The 16,449-nt window shown below is 40.2% G+C and overlaps 1 protein-coding gene across 1 annotated transcript in view; it reads left to right on the plus strand.

Moving 5' to 3' along the window:
* ADGB (androglobin) overlaps nt 1-16,449 on the plus strand; it is a 144,461-nt gene that overhangs the window by 75,208 nt on the left and 52,804 nt on the right. Inside the window, exons 23-24 of the mRNA XM_056852604.1 lie at nt 2,347-2,440; nt 5,651-5,785. Of these exons, the coding sequence (XP_056708582.1) occupies nt 2,347-2,440; nt 5,651-5,785 (229 nt within the window). The remainder of the gene's footprint in view (nt 1-2,346; nt 2,441-5,650; nt 5,786-16,449) is intronic.

Genomic DNA, 16,449 nt, shown 5'->3' on the forward strand with positions numbered 1-16,449 from the left:
GGCCGGACTCGGCCTGAGGGAGTGCTCACAGGAAGCGCGGCAGGGGAAGGCACCTGGGCAAGACAGCAGAGGCGCCGGGTTGCGGGGAGGTGTGAACTGCTTTTACGAGTTCAAAGAGATAAGCAAAGAACAAAGTGGGGAAGGGAAACAAGGAATACCAGACCCTCACATATACCTTACATGGGGTTACTGCAAAGTTTTCTGGATATATGTGGCTTGAACATACAGCAGTTGCAGTTTAGTTTGTAAAGTGAAGTATTTGGTTGAGAATCAAACTAGATGATATATCAGACATCCATGATCTGCGTGTAAAAAAAAACATGCAGCAGGGGGCTGAATCAAATCCTGGGGGTGGGGGTGGGGATACTTTTTCCTATGCTGTTTTCCCAAGCAGCTTTTTTCCCTCTGAGGCAAGGGAAATGTACATTAGTAAAGCTGCATGGGGAGGAAAAGTTAGCCTTCCTAAAGCACCATGCCTACTAACTTTAAAACAAAATCCACAGGAGATCCTGATCACAGATCTTCCTCATATTGGGTTATCCGGGCTGTGTAACCTTGGTCTTGGTATTTTTGGAATAATCAAAACATTAATGGACCGTGCAAGACGGATCTGTGAACCACAGTTTCTCAAGGAAGAAACTAATCATCTAAAAGGAAAGAAAATACCAAGACCACGGTTACACAGCCCGGATAACCTACGAGAACCAATGAACTCTGACCGTGAAAGCCTTCGACAATACTTCCTCATATTGTTCCTTAGTTTGATCCCAATTCAGTTTGCTCTCTTTCCAACTTCAACAAGATGGCAACATCCAAAGTACAGATGCTTCTCAAGGAGAGGAGGGAACCAGATTGCAGGCATGATAACTGAGTATGGCTTTCCGACTGTAATGTCTTCTAAAGTGACAGTTGCATGCAGTTGACCCTCAGGGAGTTGAATCCAGGCAAGCAGCCTGACGTTTGATTGCTGTTCCTCCAACTTTACAACTTCATTATTCAGCGAGTCTTCCAATTTACCAATCTGTATTCTTGTAACAGAAAGACAACTAGTAAGTCATTGCTACATGAAAATCTGGCCATTGAAAAAGTTTGCAATAATCACAGATGTGCTTTCTGCTAGCTGACCACCTTTTTCACCTACAGGCCACCAATGAGCCTAAGTGGACTACGAAAACCCCTCAGGGTTTACCAATGTCCTAGGCCAGCTGTGACATGTGGCCTGTGGTGGTCATTATCATGATGGTTCATAAGGAAGGAACTGGAATAATAGGTGTGCCTGGACAAAGATTCTGGGATTTTAAAGTCAAACCTAGCTCTCTGAATTGCTTATAGGATGCCTGAGGCTGTCACTTTAGACTCTAGAGTACTGATATGATGTGAATGTGCTGTATCTACAGTGCGGTGCAACCCATGCATACTTGATGCTTCTTTAAAATTGAATGGTATGCCATAAATCGGTGTCATTATCTCACACAACAGGACCGACAACCAGCTCATTCATTGAGACCCTACCCAAACATGCCTTATAGTGTATACACTAGCACTTGCTCTTTCACTGTGTGTGTACTGCAAAATATAGTCTACTAGAACATAGATGGGGTTGGTAACCAGGTAACATTTATTTATTTATTTCATTTGTATCCCGCCTTTTTCCCCAGTGGGGACTCAAAGCGGCTTACACCATTCTCCTCTCCATTTTATCCCCACAATAACCCTGTGAGGTAAATTAGGCTGAGAGTATGTGGACTGGACCTAGGTCACCCAGCAAGCTTCCATGGCATGAGTGGGGATTTGAACATGGGTCCCCCAGATACTAGTCCAACCATTTTAACTTACACCTACACCACACTGGCTCTCCATGTAGAGATATGCAGGGAGATCTGTAATTCAGTCTTCTTGCAAGCTTTGCATTAAATAAAAAAAGAGCAATTTCAGGGGGCCCCAGTTCTGATTGGGACTATCCCCAAACTCTATTTGCTGTAGTTATCACATGAGTATCTGTTTTCCACCCACATGGCAAATAGCACCTCTGGGTAAAAGAGGGAATTTGCATCAAGAAAATGGTATGGGAGAAGGATTAACCCCCTTCCTCTCCCGGTACTCAGCCCCAATCTGGATCATGCCTTCATGCAGCTCCTTTAATCTTTAAAAACCTACAAGGAAATGTGATCATGGATCCTTACATCTGATCTAGTCTGACTTGTTAATTACGTACATATAACATACTTTCAGTCTACATTTATACACTGGATAAATATCAAATTAAGAAATTATTCAGAACATTATAAGCCACAATATTTTTTTCTTGGTCATGGTTATTAATTCCAAACTTTTTAACATTTTCAGGTACCAAGGAGAATATGAAAGTCCGAGAAATACTTCAGAAGTTGTGGGCTCTGATTGAGCCAAATTTTGAACAGTATTCGTTGACATTTTTGAGGTGACGTGAACTATGGCTTTTGCATTACCACATACCTGAACTCTGTGTTTCCTTCTGAATAGCTTTTTTCCTGTCTTCTCTTGACCCTCAGAATAATTGTCCTGCAACACCACATCAGTCATAAGAGAACCCCTTGGAGGGACAGATACAGCCCATGGGTGTTATGTTGCTTGTCCTGACCTCTAAAGCAAATGTCTCTGCCAATTGAACCATAACAGTGATTTTTCTAGAGATATTTGTTTGTTTGTTTGTTTGTTTACAAAATTTATACCGGGCCTTTCTGCCTTCACAGGAGCCACCAAGGCAGCTAACAAATAGAAACATACAAAATAAAATCACATTTTAAAATCATTTATAACCAGTTGCCCACAAAAACATGCATCATTAAAACAATTAAAAACAAAGCTAAAATATGTACAAAGACATAAAAACAACAATTAAAACATTTGTAAGGAAGGAGGGATAACTGAGGGAATGTTAAATGAAACAAAAAAAGTTTTCACCTGCTGGAGGAAGACAGCAACAGAAGAGGACTGACAAATTTCCCTGAGGAGCCATGATCAAGAAGGCCCTCTCCCAGGTTGCCACCCCCCTAATCTTAGAAGGCAGTGGTAATCGAAACAGGACCTCCAAAGATGACCGTAGTGGTTGGGTGGGTTAATAAGGAAGTAGGCAGTCCTTCAGGTATGTTGGTCTCAAACCATGTAGGGCTTTGAAGGTTAAAACTAGCACCTTGAATTGTGCCCAGAAGCAAATTGGGAGCCATTGTAGATTGGCCAAGACTGGAGTGATATGGTCCCTACAACCCACTCCAGTCAACATTCTTGGATGCAGCATTCTGTACCAATTGAAGTTTCCATACACTTTTCAAGGGGAGCTCTATGTAGAATGCCTTGCAGTTATCTAATCTAGATGTAATCAAGGCATGCACCACAGTGGCCAGATCTTTTCTGCCCAGGAAAGGCTGTGACTGGCTAACCAGTGAAAGCTGGTAAAATACACTCTTGGTCACAGCTGCCACCTGCCTATTCAGCAGTAGGCCTTAGTTCAAGCACACACGCCCATACTATGGACCTGATGCTCCAAGGGGGAATGCAACCCCTTCCTGAACTGGTGACACCTTAAATCCTGGGTCTGCCCTTCCACCCTCCAGTAGCACTTTCATCTTTTCGGAATTAAGCTCATTAGCCTGCATTCACTCTAAAACTGCCACTAGGCACTTGCGCAGGGTTATAACAGCCTCCCTGGGATGAGCTGGAAGTGTGAGATAGAGCTGAGTGTTATCCACATATTGGTGACAGCTCAGCTCTGATCTCTGGATGACCTCACCCAGCAGTTTCATGAAGATATTGAGCGTAAGGGACTAGATGGATCGTGAGACCCCATCGGCCAATGGCCAATGGATTGAATAGCTGTCCTCCAGCTCCACTTTCGGAAACCTACCCTCCAGGTAGGACCACAGCCACCACAGAAAGATGTCTCCCAATCCCAGCCCAGAAAGGCAGTCCAGAAAAATATCATGAGAGATGGTATTGAAAGCTGCTGAGAGGTCTGGCAGAAACACCAAGTCACACTCCTTTTGTCTCTCAGTGCTGGTCATCCACCAGAGTGACCAAGGCTGTTTAAGCCCTATAGCCAGGCCTAAACCCAGATTTTTCATATGGTTCATATGTGAAGTTTAAAGAATGCACATATTATTATTTTAGTTGATCATTTTGTTATTCTGCCTAATTTTCATGGTATTAAATTGATACATCTTATGATGGATTACATCTAATTCTTACATGGTGTGTGTGTGTGTGTGTGTGTGTGTGTGTGAAGCGCTGGCCTGGAAGGGGGAGTCGGAGTGCCGTCCAGGACCTGCCTCACTCACACCAGAGGAGCCTCCTTGGCTTCAGACCAGTCCGAGGGAGAGTCAGAGCTGTCTTCTCCCTCTGTGGTTGCCAAATTGCCTCAAGCTCAGAGCCTCCGGGAGCCTGTGGATTCCATCTCAGCCTTCTCTCTGGCTTTATAGCCAAGGTCCTTCTCAGGACCCACCTTTCCCCTTCCAGGCCCCTCCCAGGTTCCTCCCCTGGAAGGCTATATAAAGAGGACTCCTGGTTTGCCTTGAGGATTTGGGAGAGGCTGGGCCTGCTGGTTCGCCCCTGTCTGTCTGGCCCATCCTGGGTAAGAACTTGGCCACCAGCCATCTGGATGTCTCCTGGTTGTCTCCTGTGGCTGCCTGAGGCCCTGCCAAGGCCAGGGGTGTCAGGGCCTTTTGCTGCAGTGTCGGCCTTCTCGCTGCGATGGGGCTTACTGTTCCTGCTGTGTCCAGGGAGCCTGGCCCTGCACTGGTGGCCTCCCATCATTCTTCTGCCCGCCTGGCTCCTCGATGGCCACGTGTCTTGCTGGGCTTCCTGGGACTGTTGGTGGTGGTGCAGCTGGGGTTCGTCTTACCTGTCTCTTTGGGGGCCATCTGGGCTGTGCAGCAACTGTTCTGTTGGGGACAGAGCAGCTGCTTGTGAGAGTCCTGAGCCGCTTGAGGGACACACACACCTAAAATAAAGCAAGTGGACCATCCTTGGTCCCAAACATAAATTTGTACTCACAGTTTTAAAGAGACCAAATGGTTGTCGGAAGACTGTCCGATGCATAGCTGAACCCTAAGAAAATGAATCAGAGAATCTTGCTATAATCTGATTGGCTAAGAGGTTACATTTTTCTCATTTCTTATTTATGGCCTGGACCAAGCCAAGCTGCCAGTATTTCTCATGGGGATAGGGATGATGGCATTCCCACTGGCAGACTTCAGTCTTCAAATGAATGTATATTTTATCTGGCTTATATCATTTGAAAGATGTCAATAGCTAGTCCTGCCTAACACTAGAATTGCTTCTATACCTTACTTCCAAACCAGATATCTTTTTCTGTTAAAATTGAACCCCATCCCATTCATTCATCCATTTTCCACATTCTAAGGGAAATGTGACCTTTAACAAGTTTCCAGAAGGTGTGATCATGCCCCTAGTGAAAGATATTTTTTAATAGCTTTCAATAAATTTCAACTTGTACAATGATTCTGCAAAATTTCTATAACATTCAGTGACTGATGTGACTCTCATGCAAATTTGGCATGGAATGACTGATAAAGAACAAAGGCAACTTGAAATACAATAACCTTTATGATGATGTCAGCTGATGTTTTTCTGTCATTTGTGTTGTTTTAATCAGAGATATATTTAAAAGTAATTGTAAGTCGGTGCAAAAATATCGCTGCTATGAAGATGAATGGACTAAGACATCTTTTGCTGATTATACGGTGACATATGGTGATCAGCCACCCAATTTTTGGTTTGTGGTCTTCAGGTGAGTTCTGCATATTTTTGCATGAATTTCTTCATTATTGAGTGACATTTATTTAATTACTTATTTATTTCTTGCATTTTAACCCTCTTTTCAATCAAAATTGGCTCCTAAAGTGGTTTATCAGAATCAAAACCAATGGCTGTAAGCAGCATGGAGAACTCAAGTTCAGTTGGTAGAACTGAGCAGGGGGGTGAAGGATTTGTCAAAGCTGACCCTGCCTTGGGGCAGCAACGTAACCAAACTCTGGCCCAAGTAGGTTCAGGTCACTTCCCAGTAACTGACATGAACATAAAGCAAAAAAAGCTTTATTGAAGAATTTTTTTAAAGTTATTAAAAACAAGTTACATAGTTCAGTGGAATCATAATGCATACAATATAATAAAAGGCTAGCTACCTATGCTGCTTACTTATTGTAATGGCAGCAGTGCTTGTTGTTACAGCTGCCGTATGATGTTACAGAGCTTACACAGAGTATTTTCTGGCAACAAGGATGTGGGTGGAGGAAAAGAGATGAGGCTGTGATGGGTTGGGAACTTTCTGGGATGAGAGCGAGCTCCCCCATCCAGTACCAGATTCACAGCTGAACTGTGTGACCTGAATATTGGGCTCTCAAGATGACCTTGGCAAGCAACAGTCAGCCTGAGGGGGTTGGGTGGGCTGACACCGGCACGCAGCCAGAGTGCCCGAAGAGGAGAGTTTTAGCTGGCTTCTCTCTTGACAGGGTTAAATCCTAAGTGGCCCTAATCTGAGTTGGGGCTGCATGCGTGTGCAGTTTGCCTTTTATAGGTGACAAGGATAGAGATCTGTTACCTTCTTTGTGTTCATATTGCTCCAAACAACTATCCTTATTTTCCGCTGCTAAGAACCCTTGTAAAATTTCATCTAGGGCACCAGAACCAAAAAATTCAGACATGATCTTATCCAGACGTGGGCTCCACTTAACCCGAGCAGTTGTTGCCTGTGTTTCTAGTACCTCATTATAGCGCATTTCAATGGGTTAAAAGTAGGAATCTCAAAAGTCATATTGAGGGGTAAATGGTCACTATCATTAAAGAGGACACCTCAAATGACTCCACATATTGAACAAAATTTTAAGAAACCATAATGTAATCGATAACACTCATCCTCTGGCCTGACCAAAAAGTGAATTCTGCAGGGTGATCATTTGGGTAAGACCCATTTAATATGGCTAGATTAGTGCGCCGTGCGATCTGGGCCATAAGAAACCCAGTATAATTGGCTTTACAGTCCTTTGATTGTCTGGGGTATGGTAAAACTGAATTACCATCATCTGCAGGATAAGACTTGTAACTAGTGAACAAACTAATATCATCCAGACCTAGCCTAGAGTTAAAGTCACCACCTACAATAACAAAGGCTGAGGGGTAAGCTGACGTTAGCTGGCAGATATATGACTAGTCCTAATAAGTTCTTTTCTGTTTGCATTTTGGTTTTTTTTGGGGGGGCAGATACACATTAATAATTAAGCAGGTAATTTGCCCATATTCTTTTTTTTTTTTTTTTTTTTTCCTGGGTATAGCTTTTTCTTTTTTTTTTTTTTTTATAAATTTTATTGGGTTTTATGATAGAAATTTTCCATTGCATTAAACAACATCTATAACAATATCGAATTTCAATTCTAACCTAAAGTTGTTATAATTCCATATCATATAATTAAAAAGAAAAAAGAAAAAAAGAAATGGAAAATTTTTTGACTTCCCCATCACCTCTATCTGCCTCTTAATAAAAAGTTCCTCCCGTCATAGGTAGTCTAATCTTGATAAAATATCAATACCATATACAAAAAACCATAATCTGTTAGTAAATATAATTATGCTTATTCAATATAAAAAAAAAATCAAAAATAATCCTCTGGATCAGATTAGAAAATATTCTTCCATTCTTCCCAATTTTAACTCATATTCACAATAATGCATCCACGCCCCCCATTCCCCCAAAAACCGAACGTCATTTTCTTCATTTATAATAGCTGTGAGTTTTGCCATTTCTGCCACTTCAAACATTTTAACAATCCAGTCTTTTTTCTCTGGAGTTTCTAGCCCTTTCCATTTCGCTGCATAAAGCAGCCTCGCAGCTGTTGTGGCATATATCAAAAAGGTTCTTTGTGTTGCTAAGTCGTCTGGAATCATACTCAATAACATCATTTCTGGTGTTTTGGATATATTCTTTTGTAGTATTAATCTCAGTTCGTTATAAATCATGTCCCAGAAGTCTTTGGCTTTATCACAGGTCCACCACATGTGATAAAAGGAACCAATTTCTTTGTTACATTTCCAACAAGTAGGGGACATCGTTTTATAAATCTTTGCAATTTTCTTGGGTGTTAGATACCATCTATACATCATTTTATAGATGTTTTCTCGCACTGACTGTGCTTTTATTCCTTTTAAATCTTTAGACCATAATCTTTCCCATTTATTTAAAACAATATCATGTCCCACATTTTGAGCCCAATCGATCATAGTTGGTTTAATCGTGTCCTGCTCACAGTATATTGTTAAAAGGAGATTATACATTTTAGAAATCAGCTTTGTATTATTGTCTAGTAGAGTCCTTTGAAAAGGAGATTTTTCTTTAGAGAAACCTTTTTTTGCATCTTGTACAAAAACTGATTTGATTTGGTAATATTGAAGCCATTGTAAATCATCCTTAAGCAGTTGAAAGTCTTTTAGTGAGCATTTCTTTCCTTCCCAATTAATTAGATCTTGATAAGTAATAAATTTGTCTGGTCTAAGTGGGCGCAAAGTTAGCATTTCTTGGGGCGATATCCACATCGGTGTTTCTGGTTCCAAAATGTGTTTATATCTCATCCAAATACGAAGTAGAGAGGACCTGATTATATGATTACGGAATGTTGCTTGTAACTTAATTTTATCATACCACAAATAGCCATGCCATCCACTTAAGTTATTATAACCTTCCAAGTCTAGCAAACGTACATTTGACAAATCCATCCAGTCTTTTAGCCATACTAAAGCTACCGCTTCAGCATAGAGTTGAAAGTTAGGCAGTGCTAAACCTCCTCTAGTTTTTAGATCCACCAAGTATTTATAAGCAGTCCTTGGTTTTTTTCCTTGCCAGATGAAGTTTGAAATGTCTTTCCTCCAAGTTTCAAAATATTTTGTTTGTGATATTATTGGTAAATTTTGGAATAAGAAGAGCATCCTCGGTAAGACATTCATTTGGATCGTTGAAATACGTCCCATTAATGACAATTTTTTGTTTGACCATATAATCATATCAGTTTTAATCTTACCCCATAACTTGAGGTAATTGTTGGTTAACAGATCTTTATTCTTTGCAGTGATCCAAATTCCCAGGTATTTAACTTTGTTAGCTTTCTCCCAGCCAGTATATGATATAAATTCCTGTTGTTGTATTTCCGGTAAATTTTTAAATATTATCTTTGTTTTTTCTTGATTCACTTTAAAGCCTGATACTTTTCCAAAATCATCCAAAGTCTCCTGAAGTATATTCATTGACTGTGTTGGGTTTTCCAAAATTAGCAGTAGGTCATCCGCGAATGCTCTCAACTTAAATTCATTTTTTTTAATTCTTAACCCGCGGATGTCCTCCATACTTCTTAGTTTCACACATAGCGGTTCCAACACCAACAAAAATAAAAGTGGAGACAAGGGACATCCCTGTCTAGTCCCTTTCGTGATTTGGCAGTTATCTGACATTGATTCATTAACCAAATTTTAGCTTGTTGGGAGGTATAAATAGCCGATATACCTTTCTGAAAACGATCTCCAAAATTCAATTTATCCAAAATCCGTTTCATGAAGTTCCAAGAGACCATATCAAAGGCTTTTTCTGCATCCAAAAATACAAAAGCCGCAGTTTGTTGAATATTATGGTCATAATATTCCAGTGAATCTAGTAAAATTCTTACATTGTCTTTTATTTGCCTTCCTGGTATAAAACCTGCTTGGTCCTCATGTATAAGATCCTTAATAAATTGCTTTATCCTACATGCCAAAACCGAAGCAAAAATTTTGTAATCCACATTTAAGAGCGATATAGGTCTGTAATTAGATGTTTTTTCTGGATCTCTTCCTTCTTTGGGTATCAGTGATATAAATGCGTGTGACCAAGTCTCCGGGGATGTTCCCTCGTCCAAAATTGCATTGTAAAGTGAACCAAAAAATCCAACTAAATTGTCACTAAATGTTCTATAAAATAGTGCAGTAATTCCATCTGGTCCAGGTGTTTTATCCGTTTTTTGTCTCAGTATTGCTTCTTGTATTTCTTCCCTTGTTACTGGAGCTTCAATACATTCTCTCTGGGTCATTGACAAAGCTTTCATCTGTATTGAGTTTAGAAATTTATCTATTTTCTGTTTTGGAATATTTTCTTTCTGATATAACTTAGAGTAAAATGAAACAAATTCTTTCTGAATTTCTGAAGTTGAATAAACTGGTCCTTTAGCAGTTTGGATTTTTGTTATAATCTTCTTTTGAAATGAGTCCTTCAGTTGTGTTGCTAAAAATTTTCCTGGTTTATTTGCATATTCAAAATACTTTTGTTTAGCAAGTTTCAGATTTTTATTCATTTCCTCCATTATTACCAAATTTAATTGGTGTTTAGATGCAGAAATCTGTATTTGAATTTCTCTTCTCTCCTCTTCCTGTGTTACCATTACCAATTTCTGCTCCAAATTTTGTAAATTCCAAAGTATGTTGTTTGTAAATTGCAATTGAGTCTTCTTCCAGGCCGAGTGTTTCTGTATCATAAAACCTCTCAGAACAGCTTTGAATGCGTCCCAAACTGTATTTAAAGAAGTTTCCCCATTAAGGTTAATTTCAAAAAAGTCTTTCATTAAAACCTGTAATTCCTTTTGTATCTTGTTGTCTTTTAAAAGTTTATCGTTCATTCGCCATCTAAATGCTTGTTTATTGTTCCAATCAAAGGTAACAGGATTGTGATCAGAAAAAGTTCTAGGTAGAATATGAATTTTACGTAGTTGCGTGAAAATTGATTTACTGGCCCATATCATATCGATTCTGGAGTGTGAATCGTGTCTTGCTGAATAAAAGGTGTATTCTTTAGCTGTTGTATTCATTGTTCTCCAAATGTCTTGTAATTCTAATTCTGAAGCCATGGCAAAGAAAGTTTTAGGCAAGCATCCATCATTGATATCTTTTGCTTTTGATTTTTTGTCCAGAGATGGGAGAATAATTCCATTGAAGTCGCCCATCAATAAAATTTGGTCTTGTGCGTACTGGGTTATCAGGTCATGTAATTTTTCATAGAAGGATTTTTTCCCTTCATTGGGTGCATAGATTCCAACCACTATTGTCCTTTGTCCCAATATTTTAGTTCTGATAATTACAATTCTTCCTTCATTGTCTTTATATACTAGTTCTGGACAGAGACTGGGGTGGGCATAGATTACCACTCCCTTTGTTTTAGTTTTAGCAGAAGCAATAAATGCTTGTCCAAGCACCTGTTTCTCCAAGTATTTTTTATGCTTTGAAGCTATATGGGTTTCTTGTAGGCAAATTAGGGAGTATTTATATTTCTGTAGATATTTGAAAATTCTGGCCCTTTTAGTTTTCTCATTCAGTCCATTTACATTCCAAGAAATTGCTTTTGCCATAATGTAGTATTTTTTAGCAAAATAAAAAGTCTATAGTTTAGTACCACCTTCTGCACCCTGTACCTCTTCTTCTTCCTCTTCTTCTTCCTCCTTCTCTCCAGGTAATTCTTTAAGGTCCATTTTATATTTTCTCAAAAATTTCCCCACATCTGCTTGGGATAGAATTGTCGTTTTCACTTCCTTATAGGTGAAAGCCAAACCTTGTGGCATAATCCAACGATATTTGATGCCATTAGCTTTCAGTATAGACACAAAGTCTTTGTAGTTATTCCTCTGTGAAAGTAGATGCCTTGGAATATCCTTCAGTAGTATAAGAGAGGAGTCTCCTGCTGACACTGGATTTTCATAATGAATCTTCATAATCTTGTCTTTAACTCTGGTGTCATAGAACACTATCATCAAATCTCTTGGCTTAGATCTTCTCATTCTAGCAGGTAATGGTATCCTGTATATTCTATTAATGGCTTGTTTTAATTCTTGTTCATCTATCTGAAATAAGTAGGCCAAATTTGGTATTGCAGATTCTTTATTATCTCCCATCATATCTGGAAAATTGCGTATACGAAGGTTGGTCTCTTTCACTCTCATCTCCATCATTGCCATTTGATTTTTTGCCGCCATCTGATCCGCTTGTATTGTTTCAATCTGTTTTTCTTGGCTTGTTAATTTTTTCTTTGTGTCCTTGTGCTCATCCATCACTTTCTTAATTGATACATCCATCGCTTGCATATCTGTCTTCATAACAATCATTTGAGTTTTTACTTCTTTCAAGTCTCCAGTGACCACATCCAACTTCTGATTAATAGCTTGGGATGCTTGACCAAGATTTGTCATCATAGAAGTCAACTGTGCCATCTGTGTAGACATCTGTTCAAACTGTTTATTTGTTGCCTCAGTTTGTTTAGTTAGCATATCCTGTAACTTTTTTTCCATGGTCGAGGTTTGTAAAGAGTCCCTTAGTTTAGTATAGGCAGGGCTATGTAGTGAGCCAGAGCGGGGTCGAGACATTTACATTCAAAAAAAACTGGTAAAATACATGTCCACCGACAGGGCCTTTAAGGTGCTGGTTAAAAGATGATAGTTCAAAGATCAGCCTAATAATTTTTTCGGGTTGAAAAGAGTCGAAATTGGCTTTAAAATTGCATTTTAAAGTTTTGAAATACCAGTGAGTTTTTTCGGTCGCTCTAGATCGGATTAATCAGGAAGTAAACAGGAAGTTACTAGTGCTGCAGACCTTCTATCGCCTCTTCTCGATGGTTATTCCTTCAGGAATGATTTGAAAGTAACTCGAGTGCGACGGATATTCAGTCCCGCGGCTACTTCCTGTTGTTTTAGTTCCAATGATAGAGAGGGTGTTATAGAGAGTCTTCCGTTCCAGGCACTCCCTTACTGCAAACGTGGCAGGAATTCGCCGGAAAATCAGGAAGAGAAATCACCCTCCCCTTCCTTCGGACCTTCTCATTGGTGATGATTCTTGTCAGTCTAAAAGGTATCCTTCTGACTCTTTGTTATGGTTTAGGCTGATCGATCCGATAAGGCTCCTGTCGCTAATCCCGATGACTAACTCAAATCAAACTTTTTCAGTTCGGATTATGGAGGGGTGGGGGTCCCAGAAATATTCTTATCAGCCTCCCGTCTGTTCAAATTTCTAGTAAGTAGACGAAGAGTTCTTTTGTACTCACTTGGGTGTCAAGAGGTGAGGTTCTTTTCTTTATGTAGTCCTTATGTTGGTATTAAGGCGGTGGAGGGTAGAGCTTGCTGCCAAAGTTGCGTTTTGGCGATGTCCTTCCCTAGTGCCCTCGCAGGACCGGCGTCTAGGACTCCGAGGGGCTTAAAAAAGCCCCCTCAGAGTACCTAGGAGGTCAGACCGCGTTTGCGGGCTGCAGGGAGTTCCTGCTTTCCAACCCACTTGCAAGGGTCGGATTGGGGTATCTATGTACCCCAAAAATAACGCAGACTTGGATTTCTCCCAGGACAATCTGGGGAAATGGAGTGCTCTCTCCAGCGGCACCACCGGAAGTCCGTAATTTGCCCATATTCCACGACCACAGCCATAGCCAAGTGAGCAAAGGTGGGAAGCTCTATGACCTTGACCTTTAATGCTGTAGCAATCATAATTCCAAGCCCTCCCCTTGCTCTGCCACGAGTGGTGTCCTCAGCTGCTTAGAGCAAAGACTTTATATCCATTCAACCAAGGGACCTCCTGGCACCATGTCTCTTGCATAAGTATTATATCATATTTGGATATGTAATTCAGTGTGTTACCATCCCTTGTCTTACTAAGCTATCCCATGACATTCCAAGATAACAGTGAATATACTTGGCTTTTAGAGATAGAGCAGTGGAAAGGTGTTTTTTCTAGTCAGTCTGGGGTTATCATTTCCAATTGTCCCAAGGTATCCAAATGGACACAGCCATTAATGAGTGTAGATCGTTTGTCCTTAACCTCTGGTTCTCTAGGCATAATGCATGAAGCATCTTTTACGCGCTTTGGATGCTGGGAAGTAAGAATGCCTTCTTGATTGGAGTGAATCTCAGCAGGGAGGGTCTTTAATGCAGTGGTTACATTTATAGCAGAAGTAGGTGTAGACACTTGGCAGGAGTCCAGGGGGTGAGTCTCATCAGAAAGAGGATTTGAAGCTGTGATTTCAGATATGGATAGTTGTCAAGTCAAGTTTATTTAAAACAGTCATAGACCAGAATATAAATAATAACACAATTAATCCATAAGTAAAATAGCTTACATACTACCAATATACATCTTATTAAAATACGAATTTACATAAGGCATCTTTATACGCCACTCCGCCTTTTCTTAATTTTAAGAACCAGCCAACCAAATTTGGCAACTTTACAGGTAATCTCCTGCTGCTTATCCGATAGCAGGATTGAAAGAAGAGACCTTCTATTTTCATGAGGGTAACATGCAATTATAGGCAAAATCAGGGATTCTCTAATCTGCCTATATATTCTACACTCAAAAAGAATATGTTCTAAAGTCTCGACAGAGCCATCACCGCACTCACATAGACAACTTCCATATGGCACGCCTCTATATCTTCCCTCTAGAACAGCTGTGGGTAGCATGTTATATCTTAACAAGGTAAAAATCCTCCTATATTCCTGGTTATCCAATAACTTAATATATGGCATCATGACCACCCTATTCAACCCACTTATATCATAAAGAGGGCTCCTTAGCCTATTCATATCGTGCTGTCTTTCGACATCCAATATACGGAGTTTAACAATTTCTTTTGCCTGAGCATAGTCATTTGTTTTGTAAAGTTGTTTCGACAGGCCATAGTAGCTCAGTTTTTGCTCAATCATCTTACTCCAAGGGGAGACAAAGGTATCTGCCAGGGTGAGTGAAACAAGTCGCCCAGGGAAGTAAATCAGCTTAAGCCAGTAAAAAATGGCAGTGATCCAAACTCTAGCCTTGACTGTAACCATTCCAACCTCCAGTCGAATGGCAGCATTTGACACTCCAGTAGATACTTGGAGGATATTTCTTAAAAATTTAGATTGAGTTTTTTCAAGTAACATCTTATTTGCCATTATACAGAGTGGGGCTCCATATAATAATTGAGCCAAGGATTTCATATTAAAAAGCTTAATAGCGGCCGCCACATTCCTGCCCCCCTTAGACCAATAAAATCTTTGAATAGCCCCCGCACTCATCTGAGCATTCAGTGAGACATGGGCTAAGTGGGCATTCTTCGAACCAGACTTGTAAAGTTACACCTAGATATTTATAGGTATGTATCTGTTCTATCGGGGTAGTGTCTATATGCCATGAGTGGTTTTTTGGCCTCTTAGCAAAGGCCATTATTTTTGTTTTTGAATAATTGATCTCCAAGCAGTTCTCCTTACAGTACTGGTTAAATGCATGGAGGGCCCTTCTGAGACCAATGGGAGTTCTAGATAATATTACTGTATCATCAGCATAAAGAAGAAGATGTAGGTGTTTGTCAGCTAACTTAGGGGGATGAAACGCTGGACTTCTCAAATAATCCACAAGATCATTAATGTAGAAGTTAAACAGTAAGGGAGCCAATATACAGCCTTGTTTCACTCCCTTTAGTGTTCTTATTTCCTTGGTCAGCTGACCCTGGGGATTACATCTTATTTTAATAGAGGTGTTTTCATGTAGGGCTCTAATCAGAAATAACAGTCGCCTATCTATATTGGTTGCTTCCAGTTTTTCCCATAGGATGATTCTAGACACAGAATCGAAAGCTGACTTAAGATCAATAAATGCTGTATATAGGGAGACCGTTGATTTGGAGGAGTATTTAGCTATTAAATGCTCCATAATCATACAATGGTCCAAGCATGAGCGACCCTCTGTAAATCCGGCTTGTTCTTCTGAAAGGCAATTTTCCTGTTCTAACCAATCTCTAAATTTCCATTGCAGATGTCTTGCGTACAACTTACTAATTATGTTTAATAGACTGATAGGTCTATAATTGGCTGGGTTTTCTTTGCAACCTTTCTTATAAATAGGGACAATTATTGCTAGGCCCCAATCAGGAGGGATCCTACCTGTTCTATCAACTGCAGTGAATAGTGCGGCCAGGAGGGGTGTCCACCATTCCACATTCCTTTTAATTAGGTCTGCAGAGATTAAGTCACTTCCCGGAGCTTTACCGTTCTTTAGTGTACCTATAAGATTCCTCACCTCTGCATATTGCACAGGGGGCCAGCATGGGACACTATTCAAGTTCTCAGTGGAGGGGGCTGGGCTCTCCAAGCTAGAGTAGAGGGATCTAAAATGTTTTTCCCATGCTTCAGGTAGAATAGTATTATTGAACGCCATAGTGGAATTGGTTAAACGGCTCGAGGTCAAGGACCAAAATAACGATGAGTTTTTATCCCTTATTGCTTGTGTTAGCTGTTGCCAAGCTAACTTCATTGACTCCTTTTTTTTCTTACAGATGAGGGCTTTATAATGAGACTTTAAGCTCTTCATTACCCCCATCAAGGCCTCATTCTCACTACATCGATATTTAATATAGGTGGCACTAAGGACCCTCTTGGC

The sequence above is a fragment of the Euleptes europaea genome, chromosome 7 (assembly GCF_029931775.1).
Source record: "Euleptes europaea isolate rEulEur1 chromosome 7, rEulEur1.hap1, whole genome shotgun sequence".
In the NCBI taxonomy this organism is placed as follows: Eukaryota; Metazoa; Chordata; class Lepidosauria; order Squamata; family Sphaerodactylidae; genus Euleptes; species Euleptes europaea.